This window comes from Pseudophryne corroboree, chromosome 1 (genome assembly GCF_028390025.1).
Source record: "Pseudophryne corroboree isolate aPseCor3 chromosome 1, aPseCor3.hap2, whole genome shotgun sequence".
In the NCBI taxonomy this organism is placed as follows: domain Eukaryota; kingdom Metazoa; phylum Chordata; class Amphibia; order Anura; family Myobatrachidae; genus Pseudophryne; species Pseudophryne corroboree.
The window spans coordinates 820613701-820631537 of record NC_086444.1 but is presented as its reverse complement, the minus strand read 5'-3'; the positions used below and the strand labels follow the sequence as shown (position 1 = coordinate 820631537).

Below are 17837 nucleotides of genomic sequence, written 5' to 3'. Positions count from 1 at the left end.
CGACAAGGTTGTCTTTCCTCGGGATGATTCTGGACACAGAAGGCTCTGGAAATCCAGAAAATGGTAAAACAGATATTGAAACCATCAAGTGTGTCGATCCATCAGTGCATTCGGTTGTTGGGGAAGATGGTGGCGGCCTACGAGGCCATACAGTTTGGCAGGTTCCATGCCAGAGTATTCCAGTGGGACCTGTTGGACAAGTGGCCAGGGTCACACCTACACATGCACAGAAAGATAATCCTGTCTTCAAAAACCATGATTTCGCTCCTGTGGTGGTTGCACAGCTCTCACCTGCTAGAGGGACTCAGGTTCGGGATTCAGGACTGGGTCCTAGTAACCACGGATGCAAGTCTCCGAGGCTGGGGAGCAGTATCTCAGGGAGAAAACTTCCAGGGACGTTGGTCACAACAGGAAGCCTGCCTTCACATAAACGTTCTGGAGTTAAGAGCCATTTACAACGGCCTTCAACAAGCGGTACATCTTCTTCAAGACCGTCCCGTGCAGATCCAGGCGGACAATGTAACAGCAGTCGCATACATAAACAGGCAGGGCGGAACGAAAAGCAGAACGGCAATGGCAGAGGCGACAAAAATCCTCCGCTGGGCAGAAAAACATCTACAAGCTCTGTCGGCAATATTCATTCCGGGAGTAGACAACTGGGAAGCAGACTTTCTCAGCAGACACGATCGATCTCCATCCAGGAGAGTGGGGCCTCCACCAAGAAGTCTTCGCAGAGGTGACAAGTCTTTGGGGAGTTCCTCAAATAGACATGATGGCATCTCGTCTCATCAAGAAGCTTCAGAGATACTGTTCCAAGTCGAGAGACCCTCAAGCAGTAGCAGTGGATGCACTGGTGACCAGTGGGTGTTTCCGTCAGTGTATGTTTTCCCTCCACTTCCGTGATCCCAAAAGTACTCAGGATCATAAGAAAGACAAGGGTTCGAGCAATCTTCATTGCCCCAGACTGGCCAACAAGGGCTTGGTACCCAGATCTTCAGCAGTTACTCATAGGAGATCCTCGGCGTCTTCCTCCTCGGGAGGACCTGCTTCAGCAGGTGCCCTGTGTGCACCAAGACTTACCGCGGCTACGTTTGACAGCATGGCTGTTGAGCGCCGTATCCTAGCCAGGAAGGGTATTCCTAAGGAGGTCATCCCCACCCTTATTCAGGCCAGAAAGGGAGTAACGTCAAAACATTACCACCGTATTTGGAGAAAATATGTGTCTTGGTGTGAATCCAAGAAAGCTCCTACGAAAGAGTTTCACTTAGGACGTTTTCTCCATTTTTTGCAGGATGGTGTGGAGACGGGCCTACAATTGGGATCAATCAAGGTCCAGATTTCGGCCTTGTCAGTGTTCTTCCAAAAACAATTGGCCTCTTTTCCAGAGGTTCAGACCTTCGTGAAAGGGGTTCTGCACATCCAGCCTCCATTCGTGCCTCCAGTGGCACCATGGGACCTTAACGTGGTATTGCAGGTCCTTCATTCGGATTGGTTTGAGCCTCTACAAAAGATAGAGTTGAAGTTTCTCACTTGGAAAGTGGTGATGCTTTTGGCATTGGCATCCGCAAGGCGGGTGTCGGAATTAGGGGCCTTGTCTCACAAGAGCCCTTACCTGATTTTCCATGAAGATAGGGCAGAGTTGCAAACTCGCCAACATTTTCTTCCAAAGGTGGTTTCTGCTTTTCACATAAACCAACCTATTGTGGTGCCAGTAGTTACTGACACATTCACTGATTCAAAGTCTCTAGATGTGGTTAGAGTTTTGAAAATCTATGTTGCTAGAACAGCTCGTATACGGAAAACAGGGGCTCTGTTTGTCCTGTATGATCACAACTAGTGATGTGCACCGGAAATTTTTCGGGTTTTGTGTTTTGGTTTTGGATTCGGTTCCACGGCCGTGTTTTGGATTCGTACACGTTTTGGCAAAACCTCCCTGAAAATTTTTGGTCGGTTACGGGTGTGTTTTGGATTCGGGTGTTTTTTTTACAAAAAACCCTCAAAAACAGCTTAAATCATAGAATTCGGGAGTCATTTTGATCCCATCGTATTATTAACCTCAATAACCATAATTTCCACTCATTTCCAGTCTATTCTGGACACCTCACACCTCACAATATTATTTTCAGTCCTAAAATTTGCACCGAGGTCGCTGGATGGCTAAGCTACGCGACCCAAGTGGCCGACACAAACACCTGGCCCATCTAGGAGTGGCACTGCAGTGTCAGACAGGATGGCAGATTTAAAAAATAGTCCCCAAACAGCACATGATGCAAAGAAAAAAAGAGGTGCAATGAGGTAGCTGTGTGACTAAGCTAAGCGACCCAAGTGGCCGACACAAACACCTGGCCCATCTAGGAGTGGCACTGCAGTGTCAGACAGGACGGCAGATTTAAAAAATAGTCCCCAAACAGCACATGATGCAAAGAAAAAAAGAGGTGCAATAAGGTAGCTGTGTGGCTAAGCTAAGCGACCCAAGTGGCCAACACAAACACCTGGCCCATCTAGGAGTGGCACTGCAGTTTTCTAGCGAGAGGATGAGTGCTTCCATCCTCATGTGAATCTGAACCAATAGCCAAAAACATAGGCCAGGGCCTCAGCCGTTCCTTGCCACTCCGTGTCGTAAATGGCATATTGGCAAGTTTACGCTTCTCATCAGACGCTTTTAATTTAGATTTTTGGGTCATTTTACTGAACTTTTGTAGTATACTTGACGACACAGAGGTAGAGCAATGGACTACTGTACCGTACTGCTATATATATACTGGTGGTCACAGCAACATTCTGCACTGTCCCCTCCTACTATATACTGCGCACAACTAAAATGCAGCACAGGTATGGATGCATAGTATACTTGATGACACAGAGGTAGAGCAGTGGAGTACTGTACCGTACTGCTATATATATACTGGTGGTCACAGCAACATTCTGCACTGTCCTCCTACTATATACTACAATGCAGCACAGATATGGAGCGTTTTTCAGCCAGAGACCGTAGATATTTTCAGCACACTGAGCACAGATATTTGCAAGCACACTGAGCACAGATATTTGCTGCACACTGAGCAGATATTCGCAGCACACTGAACACAGAAACTGAGAGAATGCAGCCACGTCCTCTCGCTATCATCTCCAAAGCACGAGTGAAAATGGCGGCGACGCGCGGCTCCTTATATAGAATACGAATCTCGCGAGAATCCGACTGCGGGATAATGACGTTCGGGCGCGCTCGGGTTAACCGAGCAAGGCGGGAAGATTCGAGTCTGCCTCGGAACCGTGTAAAATGGGTGAAGTTCGGGGGGGTTCGGATCCCGAGGAACCGAACCCGCTCATCACTAATCACAACAAGATTGGCTGTCCTGCTTCCAAGCAGACTATTGCACGTTGGATTAGAAATACGATTCAGCAAGCTCATACTACGGCTGGATTGCCGTTACTGACGTCGGTAAAGGCCCACTCCACTAGGAAGGTGGGCTCATCCTGGGCGGCTGCCCGGGGGGTCTCGGCATTACAACTTTGCCGAACAGTTACTTGGTCAGGGTCAAACACATTTGCTAAGTTCTACAAGTTTGACACCTTGGCCGATGAGGACCTAAAGTTTGGTCAATCGGTGCTGCAGGGTCATCCGCACTCTCCCGCCTGTACTGGAGCTTTGGTATAGACCCCATGGTCTTGATGTCGTCCCCAGCATCCTCTAGGACGTATGAAAAAATAGGATTTTGATAACCTACCGGTAAATCCTTTTCTCCTAGTCCGCAGAGGATGCTGGGCGCCCGTCCCAGTGCGTACTTAACCTGCAGTTTAGTTATTACAGTTACACAAGTTGTGTTATCTTGGTTTTAGCATGTTGCTGCAATTAGTTCATGCCTGTTGGCATGTGTTATGTTGAATGCCATGTGTGCGGCATGGTTGAGGGTGTGAGTTGGTAGATATCTCACCACTAGTTAAGTAATTCCTTTCCTCGAAATGTCAGTCTCCCTGGGCACAGTTCCTACAACTGAGGTCTGGAAGAGGGGCATAGAGGGAGGAGCCAGTTCACACCCAATGAAAAGTCTTTGGAGTGCCCATGTCTCCTGCGGATCCCGTCTATACCCCATGGTCTTGATGTCGTCCCCAGCATCCTCTACGGACTAGGAGAAAAGGTTTTACCGGTAGGTTATCAAAATCCTATTTACAGATACAGTAGTTGCCTCTTTTCGTTTGTTAAATATATTCATTAGCTTACAATGGAGATTATGAGTAATAGGAGGTCCTTGAAGGTTATAGGGCCACCCAAGAAGTGTATCAGGCTGTCTATGACTGCCCTAGCACCTCCACAGAAGTGGCAGTCATCACTTCTTACTCAGTGACAGCATTAGTAAGATCGCAATACTCTATAACACCGTGTGCTCCCTCATAGTCATTGTTAGAGAAGCTTGTAGATTCTAGAGCAGCGGAGGTACAGGGGACGGGGATACTGCTTCCTCTACTGCATCTACCTTCCTAACATTCACGGCATTCCTCATAAACTTACTGTCACCCTGTGAGGTTTTTCTGAATCCCAATTTGGATCCTTGGCTAGTACGGATCCTAGAGTTGGAGTCTTGAAAGTAGCTGGCTTGATATTGTTCCTGATCATAGACTATAGGAGAACTCTGACTAGTACTGGGTAGTTGATGGAGACTCAGAACAGGGTTGCAGAGTCTAACACGCAAGTGGATTTCACCAGGGACCCCCACAAAGAAGTTTGGACTTTTCTGTGCGCAATGTGCAGGTTGCGACCTACTGCCTGGGTCACCCAGTACTAGTACTAGATAACCTTGGAAGAACGGAGAGGCGGGAGACTGGGAGTTATGTATTACAGACTGAGATTTGTAAAGACGATATATAGAACTGAAGTATGAGATTCTGGTGCCTTGAACTGTAGATGCAGATATCAGAATGGAACCGATAATCCGGTTATCGGACTGGAACTGATGTATCGATATCAGACTGGAACCAGTGGAAAGATATCGTACTGGAAACTGATGGAGCAATATCGTACTAGAACCGATGGCACAATATAGGACTGGAACCGATAACACAGTATTGGACTGGAACTGATGGAGTAATATCGGACTGGAATTGATGACACAACAAAGGACTGGAACAGATGAAGCAATATCGGAGTGGAACCGATGGCACAATATCGGACTGGAACCAATGGAGCCAGTGGTTGCTGTATGATGGAAAATGCAGGATTGGTTAGTGCTTGGTCACATGAGAAGAAAGAAGATGGCGGCGCACAGCACCCAGACACGGCAGGAGCACATTGTGCTACGCCAGCTTGTGCACAGACCCCGAATTCCCCGTGCCAGACGCCTGCTATTCTACTGAGCAGACAACGCAGCAGTATCCGGACAGATAAGCGATGGGACCCCCGATGCGCACTCTACCGTGACACTTACCAGTCCATGGTGTAATGAGTCAACATAATCTTCTTCATACAGTCACTTCAAGAGGAAAGCAGTAGCAGGTGCAGCATGTGGATGTACTATAAAGGGAGGGAAGAAGATGGAATGGCATGGAGACATGCTGTGAGATCTATGGTCAGCACCACAAGCGAATTATGATACACAGGCAGTAAGCATCTGCTGTCTGTTATTTAAGAGTAAGCTTGGAGCACAAACTTGTGTCTCAGTGGATCTGCTTTAATGATTTTTGAATATATCTGTAATCAAGTCAGGCACGTGTATGGACATTATCCTAATCTTTACACTTACAGTATGTACTGTAAAGTCACTCCCATATTAGATAAAGTAATTAGACTTGTTTATATTCAAGCCTGAATATTGCTAAAAACGGAGTTGAGTTAGAGGTTTAAACAGTATTATTTAACTCTTAAGTTATCTATCTATACCACATCTCTTGGCAAACTAATCAACTCTTTCGGATTTCAGTACCATCTGTATGCGGATGATACTCAAATCTACCTATCCTCCCCTGATTTGTCACCATCTGTATTGGGCCGTGTCACTGAATGCCTTTCTGCCATTTCATCTTGGATGACATCTCGCCACCTCAAACTTAATATTTCCAAAACAGAATTAATGATATTTCCACCGGCCAATAGTAGTTTCCAACCTGATATCTCTATCACTGTTGAGAACTCTGCAATCACCCCTACCCCACAAGCTCGCTGCCTAGGTGTCATTCTTGACTCTGAACTGTCCTTTGTTGCCCACATTCAATCTGTCTCAAGATCATGTTACATACATCTAAGAAACATATCCAAAATACGCCCTTATCTTACACAAGACACAGCAAAAACTCTAATCCATGCTCTCATTATCTCCCGCATTGATTATTGTAATAGTCTCCTGACCGGTCTTCCCAAACATAGGCTCTCACCACTACAATCCATTTTGAATGCAGCTGCGAGGCTAATCTTCCTTGCCAGACGTTCATCGTCTGCAGATCCGCTCTGTCAGTCCCTCCATTGGTTACCGGTATTCTACCGTATTAAATATAAAATACTTTTACTCACATACAAGGCTATTAACCAAACTGCACCAACATACATCTCTTCACTCATCTCAAAATATCTCCCTACCCGACCTCTCCGCTCTGCACAAGATCTACGTCTCTCATCCACACGCATTACTTGTTCACACTCAAAATTACAGGACTTTATCCGGGCTTCACCCACTCTGTGGAATGCCCTCCCACGCACAGTAAGACTCGCCTCTAGTCTCCAAACCTTTAAATGTTCCCTGAAAACTCACCTCTTCAGACAAGCCTATCAAATTCCAGACCCACCCACATAACCTTCAGTGCTTCCCTATCTAATTACATCCTCTGTAGAGTATTCATAACATCACATATCTTGTCTTTCTTTAGTCTCACACCCTCCTGACACTTGGATAACTTTGTGGGGTATCATCATACAACCCATTAAGAACCTAGCAATCTGGTGGACCATTATGCAATAGTTAGCATCAATCCTTGTGTATCTATGCCTATTTCCCTATAGATTGTAAGCTTGCGAGCAGGGCCTTCCTACCTCTGTCTGTTTTTACCCAGTTTTGTTCTATTACTGTTGTTCTAATTGTAAAGCGCAACGGAATATGCTGCGCTATATAAGAAACTGTTAATAAATAAATAAAAATAAAATAAGTTGAACAAGTATTAATTTGCGCACCACAAAAACCATGTCATTCGATTTTAAAATGCATTTCTGGGTGATGTTAAGCCATTACTTTGTATTTATGCATTGGAGATTAAAGATGCCCGTGTAGTTTGTAGTACCCAATAATATATATTTTTTTATCATTTTGATTGCAATCAAGGTGTTTCAGTATTTTATCAACCGAGTGCGTCAGAAACTGCACATTGTGTTGTGTATGAGTCCAGTTGGGGAGGCCTTCAGAGCACGATGTCGTATGTTTCCATCACTTGTCAACTGTTGCACCATTGATTGGTTTGTGCAGGTCAGTATTTCTAAGACATAAGTAATATTTTTATTTATTAATACTATTTGTGATCTGATAATATTCATATAATCATCTTTTATTATTTATATTAATATTACGAGGGAACCAAAGAATGTGCAAATTTATACATTTGTGTGTTCATGAAACCTCCAGTACTTTCAATGTGGCATCCATACTTCAGCTGCCTCTTAACATCTGCTACAATATTGAGATTCTCCTTATTTATATGTTAAAAATCAGTATCTCCTCTCCAGCCATGTAACTAACACATTTTCTTTGGGGACAGTGCCATACTGTGTATGTTACTCTGGCATTCTAGATTCTTATCACGGCCAAAAAGACCTGCAAGTTGCAAGGGCTAGTTTGTACTGTAGTTGAAAATCAATTTATTCTAGACAGCATTAAATAATATTGTATGGTTGGTGTTGCATTAAGCACTTATAGAGGGGCTACATTATGAATGATGTCATCTTTTGCTAGATTTGTGAACATGAATCAAAGCTTTCTGAAAACAATAGCACCTGCTAGCTCAGGTCCATACAGTTCCATAATGTATAATGAACCCAGGGGATCAGTATGATTTGCTGATGGACGGCATGCCGGCTGTCAGTATACCAACAGTGGCATCCCGCCCATCAGAATCCCAACAGCCCCCCATTAAGGCCCCCTAACCCTCACCTTTTCCGTACACTAACCCTAACCCTCCCTTTGGGGTGCCTAACCCTATCCCTCCCCGCTTGGAGCCTAACCCTAACCCTCCCTTCCCTGCTGCCTAAACCTAACCCTCTCTGCTTGATGCCTAACCCTAACCTCCCCCTCTAAGTGCCTAAACATAACCCTCCCTCCCCGGTCCCTAACCTTCCCGTCCCTGCTCCTTAACACTAACCACCCTTCTCCTGCCTAAACCTAACCCCCCCACCCGCGGCAGGACTCCAGCACGTCCCACTGTGAGGACAATCATGATGCTGGTTGGGAAGGTAGCTGCTTCCCGAACCCAGCATACTACTGGTAATTCTGGGTAACAGCATAAAAAAATATCATTATTTCTTGATTGTATGGTATACAATGAATAGAAATGCATTAAACCTATAAAATATTAAAAACAATCATGTAGTCAAAATTTGGTTGTATGCATAAAAATATTTATAATTCCACATACAAAATATAATAATGAAAAGACTGTAATTAGCACTATACAAATAAATATAATTCAACTACTGTATATAGAAAAACTTACACAATAAATGTATTACTTTCATCATGCAAATATCAGTTATATATCAGTATCATATACTATATTATATAATTAAGGTGAAGCAAATGTATGTGTATAAAATGGTATAAGGTAGCTGAAAAAAATTAATGTACATTTCTGTTGTTGACTTGAGACGGGAAATATTTTCCCTTTTTGAGTTTTGTACTGCAGAGCCTAATGCTGTTATGGATAATTACATGCAATAAAACCGTACTGTGAATAGGAACAAAATGCTGAATTTTCTTATGAAATATAGCTTTAATTAAATTAATATGAGTCAGTCAACATAACACTGAGCAATTCCAATTTATTACATTATTTTGAGCTATGCTTTTTCCGATATCCAGGCAATTAGTTCTAGTCATTCACAGCCTAATACAAAGTATACTGCAGCACAATAATCGCCTTATTCTGCAATATATTTCTAGTTATGCTAATTGCTCTTTGAGCAGTACTGATGTTGCCACAAAGACCATTATTGCTTCTAAACACACAATTAATTGCACCAATTAAGTGTTAAGGGCCCTACACACTTAGCGATTTCACTGAAAGATATGAACGAGATATCGTTCATATATTTCAGTGTGTATGCACCAACGATGAACGATGCGTGGCCCTGCGCTCGTTCATCATTGGTTCCTGCTCGTTTATGCATGCAAGCCAATATTGACAATATCATCCATATTAGCATGCAGTGCTATGGAGCCGGGTGACAGGGGGGTGAAGAAACTTCACTCTCCCCACCGCCAGGTCGCCCACCAGTCGTATCGGCCGTCTGGCACCTCGGGGGCCAATCGCCAGGTGTGTAGGGCCAAATAGTCTCTCTTAGCAGCATTACATGTCAGTAACCTATAAATCTCATTTGTGCTACGGGATTTGGCTCACAAAAAAAATATCACACATTTCAGTATTTCAGATGTAAGTTAAGAAAATTATATTTGAAATGCATGAAAAAATATATTTTTGCTTGCTTTTATATGGATATTTGGAATTGCCCTGGGAAACATTTATCATTGTAAAGAAACATAATTGATTCTAATGTAGTTAACCAAATAGTATTACAGAGTAGACTTGTGATTGCATTTTCCCCTGCTTTTACTTGCAGTGGCCGAGAGAAGCACTGCTGTCTGTCTCCCAAACGTTCTTCACCAATGTTGACCTTGGCAGTGAAGAGATGAAGGAGAAGTTTTCTGAAATGTGTGTGGAGATTCACATGAGTGTCACTGAGATGGCTGAGCGCTACTATGCAGAACTGAGGAGACGGTACTACACTACTCCCACCTCATATTTAGAGTTAATAAACCTTTATCTGTCCATGTTAGGTGACAAAAGGAAACAGCTGATTTCGGTAAGACCTGCATTTTTTCTATACATTTATTATTCCCTTTTCTATTTTTTTTATATCATAAATAACTGCAGTGTTCAAATATTTGAACCCTTTTGGTGAATTTGATGAGTCTATGTATTTTACATTATGTGGCATATTTACTATTTATTGGGGCCCAGATACGATAATTATAATTTCTTTTCGCCGTGTTGCACTTTTGAGCTCATGCAGGGTCATGCGCTCCAATAGTAGCCCAACCTTGCGATGTTTAAAAGTAAAGTGATCGCATTAGTGATCAGGTACTTTCTGTGATATGTAGCCTGTAGACTACAATGACTAATACCATCTTTGATGGTGTGAGCTATCTGGGCCATGCTCCGGAGTGCTATGCATTCTGGAACTTGGCAAATTTGGCAGGAAAGCCGTCTTCATAGGTTTCTATGGGGGCTGCTTTTGCGCATAAAACCTGTGGATCACAGCAGTGATCTCTGATATCTGCTTTGGTCCCCTGTAGATACATTCAGGAGATACTTATTATGTGTTCTATGTGTTTATAGGGGGATAGCCCGCAAGTAATGATCAGTAAATAGGCCCTTGAGCAGTGTTGGACTGAGACATCAAGGGCCCACGGGAGAAATGCCATTGTAGGGTACCATATTTAGGGGTGTGGTCAAGTCTCCATCAGGGGTGTGGCCAGTCACCACAGAGGTTTGACTAACCATTAGAGAGTGCATGGTTTGGGCCCCTTATTAAATATATATAGTGAATACTGCTAGTGCATGTATGATAATGTACCAGACTAATAACAGCAATGTACTGTAGAAAATACACCATAGTCTTGTGCAGTATAAGGTAACATGTAATATATAATTCAAGCATGCAGTCTGGAACCTGATCACTAGAGGAGGAGAAGGTGTGCCCCCCGAAAATATTGCTGATGATACTGTTTATATGATAAGTTAACCTGATATTGCTGCATTTCCTCCAGAACAGGCTTAATACTACATGGCATGGTTCAACATTTACTGACGTTTTGTTAGCTGCGAATTCATCACCGAGTTGCTCTATTGGACTCTGTTGGACTAAGATCTGGTGACTCTAGAGGTCATTGCAGTACACTGTAGCCATTGTCTTTTTTGTGGGACCAGCTTTAGTGGTGGTTCTGGACCAATTCTAAATATTTCTGGTCAATGTAATAGGCAAAACCAGTGCTGGTGGCTGCCAATCATAACATATGTGGACAAACAGAAGTGAATCCCTTCCCTCACCACATAATGGAGCCTAAGCATGACATATAAAAACAATTTAATTAATGTAAAAACATTTTTCTAAATTTATCAATAAGAAACTTTTGGCCTAGGTGTACCATGAAAAAAAATTCTGATACTCTAGGGAGCCGTGATTCAAAAAAGTTTGGGAACCACAGCTGTAGACCATAAATATAGTGTTATTTAGTACTACTGTATAGCATACAGTAGTACTAAATAACCAATGTGTACATACCTAATCCATAGAGCAAGGGACTTGGATTGTTGAATGGTGCTCAGAGTCAGAACCAGAAAAAATATTCACCTATTCACCTGTGATCGCTGGCTCTGTATATGTCAGAGATATTACATGCAGTGCACTTTGTATGAGGCAGATTATAGCTTGTGAAATGCTAATTGTGCTCAGTACATGGGCTGGGCTGGGCTGGCACTTGTAAACCATCCTCTAGAAATCTGTGTTTGCCTCTGACAAGGCAGGAAGGATCCATGATTTTATCTTGATGCCAGAATTTGACCTTGATATCTGTATGCCACAGAGTTGTCAGACCAGGCAATATTATTTCAGTCTTCAACTGTAGTGTTTTGGTGAGCCACTGTAGTCTCAGTTTTCTGTACTTAGCTGACGGGCATGACACCCTGTGTAGTCTGTTCATGTCATAGCTCATCCTCATCATTAGTGGCGTTTTATAGTCATGCATTCAGAGATGCTCTTCTGCATACCACGGTCTGTAATTTCAGTACTGCTTCATGTCAGTTTCAACCCACAGAACTGCTCACAGTGCTGCCACTATCTAGATGATTTTGTCTACCATCCTCTGTGAAATCTAAAGACTGTTGTGCATGGAGCTCCTAGAAGATCAGCAGTTTCTTAGATACTCACACCACTGTCTGGCACAAACAATTATTCTACTTTCAAAGTCAATTAGATCATATCTCTTCCCCATTCTGGTGTTTGATCTGAACAACAGCTGAACCTCTTGAACATGACTGAATGCTTTTGTGCATTGAGTTTCTGCCAAATGATTTCTTAATTAAATTTCTCTGACGTCCTAAGTGGATGCTGGGGACTCCGTAAGGACCATGGGGAAATAGCGGCTCCGCAGGAGACAGGGCACAAAAGTAAAAGCTTTAGGATCAGGTGGTGTGCACTGGCTCCTCCCCCTATGACCCTCCTCCAAGCCTCAGTTAGGTTTTTGTGCCCGGCCGAGAAGGGTGCAATCTAGGTGGCTCTCCTAAAGAGCTGCTTAGAGTAAAAGTTTTGTTAGGTTTTTTATTTTCAGTGAGTCCTGCTGGCAACAGGCTCACTGCAACGAGGGACTTAGGGGAGAAGAAGTGAACTCACCTGCGTGCAGGATGGATTGGCTTCTTAGGCTACTGGACACTAGCTCCAGAGGGACGATCACAGGTACAGCCTGGATGGGTCACCGAAGCCGCGCCGCCGACCCCCTTGCAGATGCTGAAGAGAGAAGAGGTCCAGAAATCGGCGGCTGAAGACTTCCCAGTCTTCTTAAGGTAGCGCACAGCACTGCAGCTGTGCGCCATTGCTCTCAGCACACTTCACACCAACGGTCACTGAGGGTGCAGGGCGCTGGGGGGGGCGCCCTGGGCAGCAATGAAAGTACCTATGCTGGCTAAATATACATCACATATAGCCTCTGGGGCTATATGGATGTATTTAACCCCTGCCAGGTTGTCAGAAAAACGGGAGAAGAAGCCCGCCGGAAAGGGGGCGGGGCCTATTCTCCTCAGCACACAGCGCCATTTTCCCTCAGAGAACTGCTGGTGGGAAGGCTCCCAGGCTCTCCCCTGCACTGCACTACAGAAACAGGGTTAAAACAGAGAGGGGGGGCATTTTTGTGGCGATATTATTACATATTAAGATGCTATAAGGGAAAACACTTATATAAGGTTGTCCCTGTAAAATTATAGCGTTTTGGTGTGTGCTGGCAAACTCTCCCTCTGTCTCCCCAAAGGGCTAGTGAGGTCCTGTCCTCTATCAGAGCATTCCCTGTGTGTGTGCTGTGTGTCGGTACGTGTGTGTCGACATGTATGAGGACGATGTTGGTGAGGAGGCGGAGCAATTGCCTGTAATGGTGATGTCACTCTCTAGGGAGTCGACACCGGAATGGATGGCTTATTTAGGGAATTACGTGATAATGTCAACACGCTGCAAGGTCGGTTGACGACATGAGACGGCCGGCAAACCAATTAGTACCTGTCCAGGCGTCTCAAACACCGTCAGGGGCTTTAAAACGCCCATTACCTCAGTCGGTCGACACAGACACGGACACTGACTCCAGTGTCGACGGTGAAGAAACAAACGTATTTTCCATTAGGGCCACACGTTACATGTTAAGGGCAATGAAGGAGGTGTTACATATTTCTGATACTACAAGTACCACAAAAAAGGGTATTATGTGGGGTGTGAAAAAACTACCTGTAGTTTTTCCTGAATCAGATAAATTAAATGAAGTGTGTGATGATGCGTGGGTTTCCCCCGATAGAAAATTATTGGCGTTATACCCTTTCCCGCCAGAAGTTAGGGCGCGTTGGGAAACACCCCCTAGGGTGGATAAGGCGCTCACACGCTTATCAAAACAACTGGCGTTACCGTCTCCAGATACGGCCGCCCTCAAGAAGCCAGCTAATAGGAGGCTGGAAAATATCCTAAAAAGTATATACACACATACTGGTGTTATACTGCGACCAGCGATCGCCTCAGCCTGGATGTGCAGCGCTGGGGTGGCTTGGTCGGATTCCCTGACTGAAAATATTGATACCCTTGACAGGGACAGTATTTTATTGACTATAGAGCATTTAAAGGATGCATTTCTATATATGCGAGATGCACAGAGGGATATTTGCACTCTGGCATCAAGAGTAAGTGCGATGTCCATGTCTGCCAGAATATGTTTATGGACACGACAGTGGTCAGGTGATGCAGATTCCAAACGGCACATGGAGGTATTGCCGTATAAAGGGGAGGAGTTATTTGGGGTCGGTCCATCGGACCTGGTGGCCACGACAACAGCTGGAAAATCCACCTTTTTTACCCCAAGTCACATCTCAGCAGAAAAAGACACCGTCTTTCAGCCTCAGTCCTTTCGTCCCCATAAGGGCAAGCGGGCAAAAGGCCAGTCGTATCTGCCCAGGGGTAGAGGAAAGGGAAGAAGACTGCAGCAGGCAGCCCCTTCCCAGGAACAGAAGCCCTCCACCGCTTCTGCCAAGTCCTCAGCATGACGCTGGGGCCGTACAAGCGGACTCAGGTGCGGTGGGGGGTCGTCTCAAGAGTTTCAGCGCGCAGTGGGCTCACTCGCAAGTGGACCCCTGGATCCTACAAGTAGTATCCCAGGGGTACAGATTGGAAATTCGAGACGTCTCCCCCTCGCAGGTTCCTGAAGTCTGCTTTACCAATGTCTCCCTCCGACAGGGGGGCAATATTGGAAACAATTCACAAGCTGTATTCCCAGCAGGTGATAATCAAAGTACCCCTCCTACAACAAGGAAAGGGGTATTATTCCACACTATTGTGGTACTGAAGCCAGACGGCTCGGTGAGATCTATTCTAAATCTGAAATCTTTGAACACTTACATACAAAGGTTCAAATCAAGATGGAGTCACTCAGAGCAGTGATAGCGAACCAGGAAGAAGGGGACTATATGGTGTCCCTGGACATCAAGGATGATTACCTCCATGTCCCAAATTGCCCTTCTCACCAAGGGTACCTCAGGTTCGTGGTACAGAACTGTCACTATCAGTTTCAGACGCTGCCGTTTGGATTGTCCACGGCACCCCGGGTCTTTACCAAGGTAATGGCCGAAATGATGATTCTTCTTCAAAGAAAAGGCGTCTTAATTATCCCTTACTTGGACGATCTCCTGATAAGGGCAAGGTCCAGAGAACAGTTGGAGGTCGGAGTAGCACTATCTCAAGTAGTTCTACGACAGCACGGATGGATTCTAAATATTCCAAAATCGCAGCTGATTCCGACGACACGTCTGCTGTTCCTAGGGATGATTCTGGACACAGTCCAGAAAAAGGTGTTTCTCCCGGAGGAGAAAGCCAGGGAGTTATCCGAGCTAGTTAGGAACCTCCTAGAACCAGGCCAAGTGTCAGTGCATCAATGCACAAGAGTCCTGGGAAAAATGGTGGCTTCTTACGAAGCGATTCCATTCGGCAGATTTCACACAATAATTTTTCAGTGGGATCTGCTGGACGAATGGTCCGGATCGCATCTTCAGATGCATCAGCGGATAATCCTGTCTCCAAGGACAAGGGTGGCTCTTCTGTGGTGGCTGCAGAGTGCTCATCTACTAGAGGGCAGCAGATTCGGCATTCAGGACTGGGTCCTGGTGACCACGGATGCCAGCCTGAGAGGCTGGGGAGCAGTCACACAGGGAAGAAATTTCCAAGGAGTGTGGTCAAGTCTGGAGACTTCTCTCCACATAAATATACTGGAGCTAAGGGCAATTTACAATGCTCTGAGCCTAGGAAGACCTCTGCTTCAAAGTCAACCGGTGCTGATCCAGTCGGACAACATCACGGCAGTCGCCCACGTAAACAGACAGGGCGGCACAAGAAGCAGGAGGGCAATGGCAGCAAGGATTCTTCGCTGGGCGAAAAATCATGTGATAACACTGTCAGCGGTGTTCATTCCGGGAGTGGACAACTGAGAAGCAGACTTCCTCAGCAGGCACGACCTCCACCCGGGAGAGTGGGGACTTCATCTGGAAGTCTTCCACATGATTGTGAACCGTTGGGAAAGACCAAAGGTGGACATGATGGCGTCCCGTCTGAACAAAAAACTGGACAGGTATTGCGCCAGGTCAAGAGACCCTCAGGCAATAGCTGGGACGCTCTGGTAACACCGTGGGTGTACCAGTCGGTGTATGTGTTCCCTCCTCTGCCTCTCATACCCAAGGTACTGAGAATTATAAGACGGAGAGGAGTAAGAACTATACTCGTGGCTCCGGATTGGCCAAGAAGGACTTGGTACCCGGAACTTCAAGAGATACTAAGAAGGGACTTGCTTCAGCAAGGATCATGTCTGTTCCAAGACTTACCGCGGCTGCGTTTGACGGCATGGCGGTTGAACGCCGGATCCTAAGGGAAAAAGGCATTCCGGAAGAGGTCATCCCTACCCTGGTCAGAGCCAGGAAGGAGGTGACCGCACAACATTATCACCGCATTTGGCGAAAATATGTTGCATGGTGTGAGGCCAGGAAGGCCCCCACGGAGGAATTTCAACTCTGTCGATTCCTGCATTTCCTGCAAACAGGAGTGTCTATGGGCCTCAAATTGGGGTCCATTAAGGTTCAAATTTCGGCCCTGTCGATTTTCTTCCAGAAAGAATTGGCTTCAGTTCCTGAAGTCCAGAAGTTTGTCAAGGGAGTACTGCATATACAACCCCCTTTTGTGCCTCCAGTGGCACGGTGGGATCTCAACGTAGTTCTGGGATTCCTCAAATCACATTGGTTTAAACCGCTCAAATCTGTGGATTTGAAATATCTCACATGGGAAGTGACCATGCTGTTGGCCCTGGCCTCGGCCAGGCGAGTGTCAGAATTGGCGGCTTTGTCTCACAAAAGCCCATATCTGATTGTCCATTCGGACAGGGCAGAGGTGCGGACTCGTCCCCAGTTTCTCCCTAAGGTGGTGTCAGCGTTTCACCTGAACCAGCTTATTGTGGTACCTGCGGCTACTAGGGACTTGGAGGACTCCAAGTTGCTAGATGTTGTCAGGGCCCTGAAAATATATGTTTCCAGGACGGCTGGAGTCAGGAAAACTGACTTGCGGTTATCCTGTATGCACCCAACAAACGGGGTGCTCTTGCTTCTAAGCAGACGATTGCTAGTTGGATGTGTAGTACAATTCAGCTTGCACATTCTGTGGCAGGCCTGCCACAGCCAAAATATGTAAATGCCCATTCCACAAGGAAGGTGGGCTCATCTTGGGCGGCTGCCCGAGGGGTCTCGGCTTTACAACTTTGCCGAGCTGCTACTTGGTCAGGGGCAAACACGTTTGCAAAATTCTACAAATTTGATACCCTGGCTGAGGAGGACCTGGAGTTCTCTCATTCGGTGCTGCAGAGTCATCCGCACTCTCCCGCCCGTTTGGGAGCTTTGGTATAATCCCCATGGTCCTTACGGAGTCCCCAGCATCCACTTAGGACGTCAGAGAAAATAAGAATTTACTTACCGATAATTCTATTTATCGTAGTCCGTAGTGGATGCTGGGCGCCCATCCCAAGTGCGGATTGTCTGCAATACTTGTACATAGTTATTGTTACAAAAATCGGGTTATTATTGTTGTGAGCCATCTTTTCAGAGGCTCCGCTGTTATCATGCTGTTAACTGGGTTCAGATCACAGGTTGTACAGTGTGATTGGTGTGGCTGGTATGAGTCTTACGCGGGATTCAAAATCCTTCCTTATTGTGTACGCTCGTCCGGGCACAGTATCCTAACTGAGGCTTGGAGGAGGGTCATAGGGGGAGGAGCCAGTGCACACCACCTGATCCTAAAGCTTTTACTTTTGTGC

General features: G+C 45.5%; 1 protein-coding gene across 1 annotated transcript in view; it reads left to right on the top strand.

Annotated features, from left to right (window-relative positions):
- DNAH6 (dynein axonemal heavy chain 6) overlaps nucleotides 1–17837 on the top strand; it is a 679574-nt gene that overhangs the window by 396576 nt on the left and 265161 nt on the right. The window contains exons 48-49 of the mRNA XM_063919567.1: nucleotides 7305–7445; nucleotides 9809–10051. Of these exons, the coding sequence (XP_063775637.1) occupies nucleotides 7305–7445; nucleotides 9809–10051 (384 nt within the window). The remainder of the gene's footprint in view (nucleotides 1–7304; nucleotides 7446–9808; nucleotides 10052–17837) is intronic.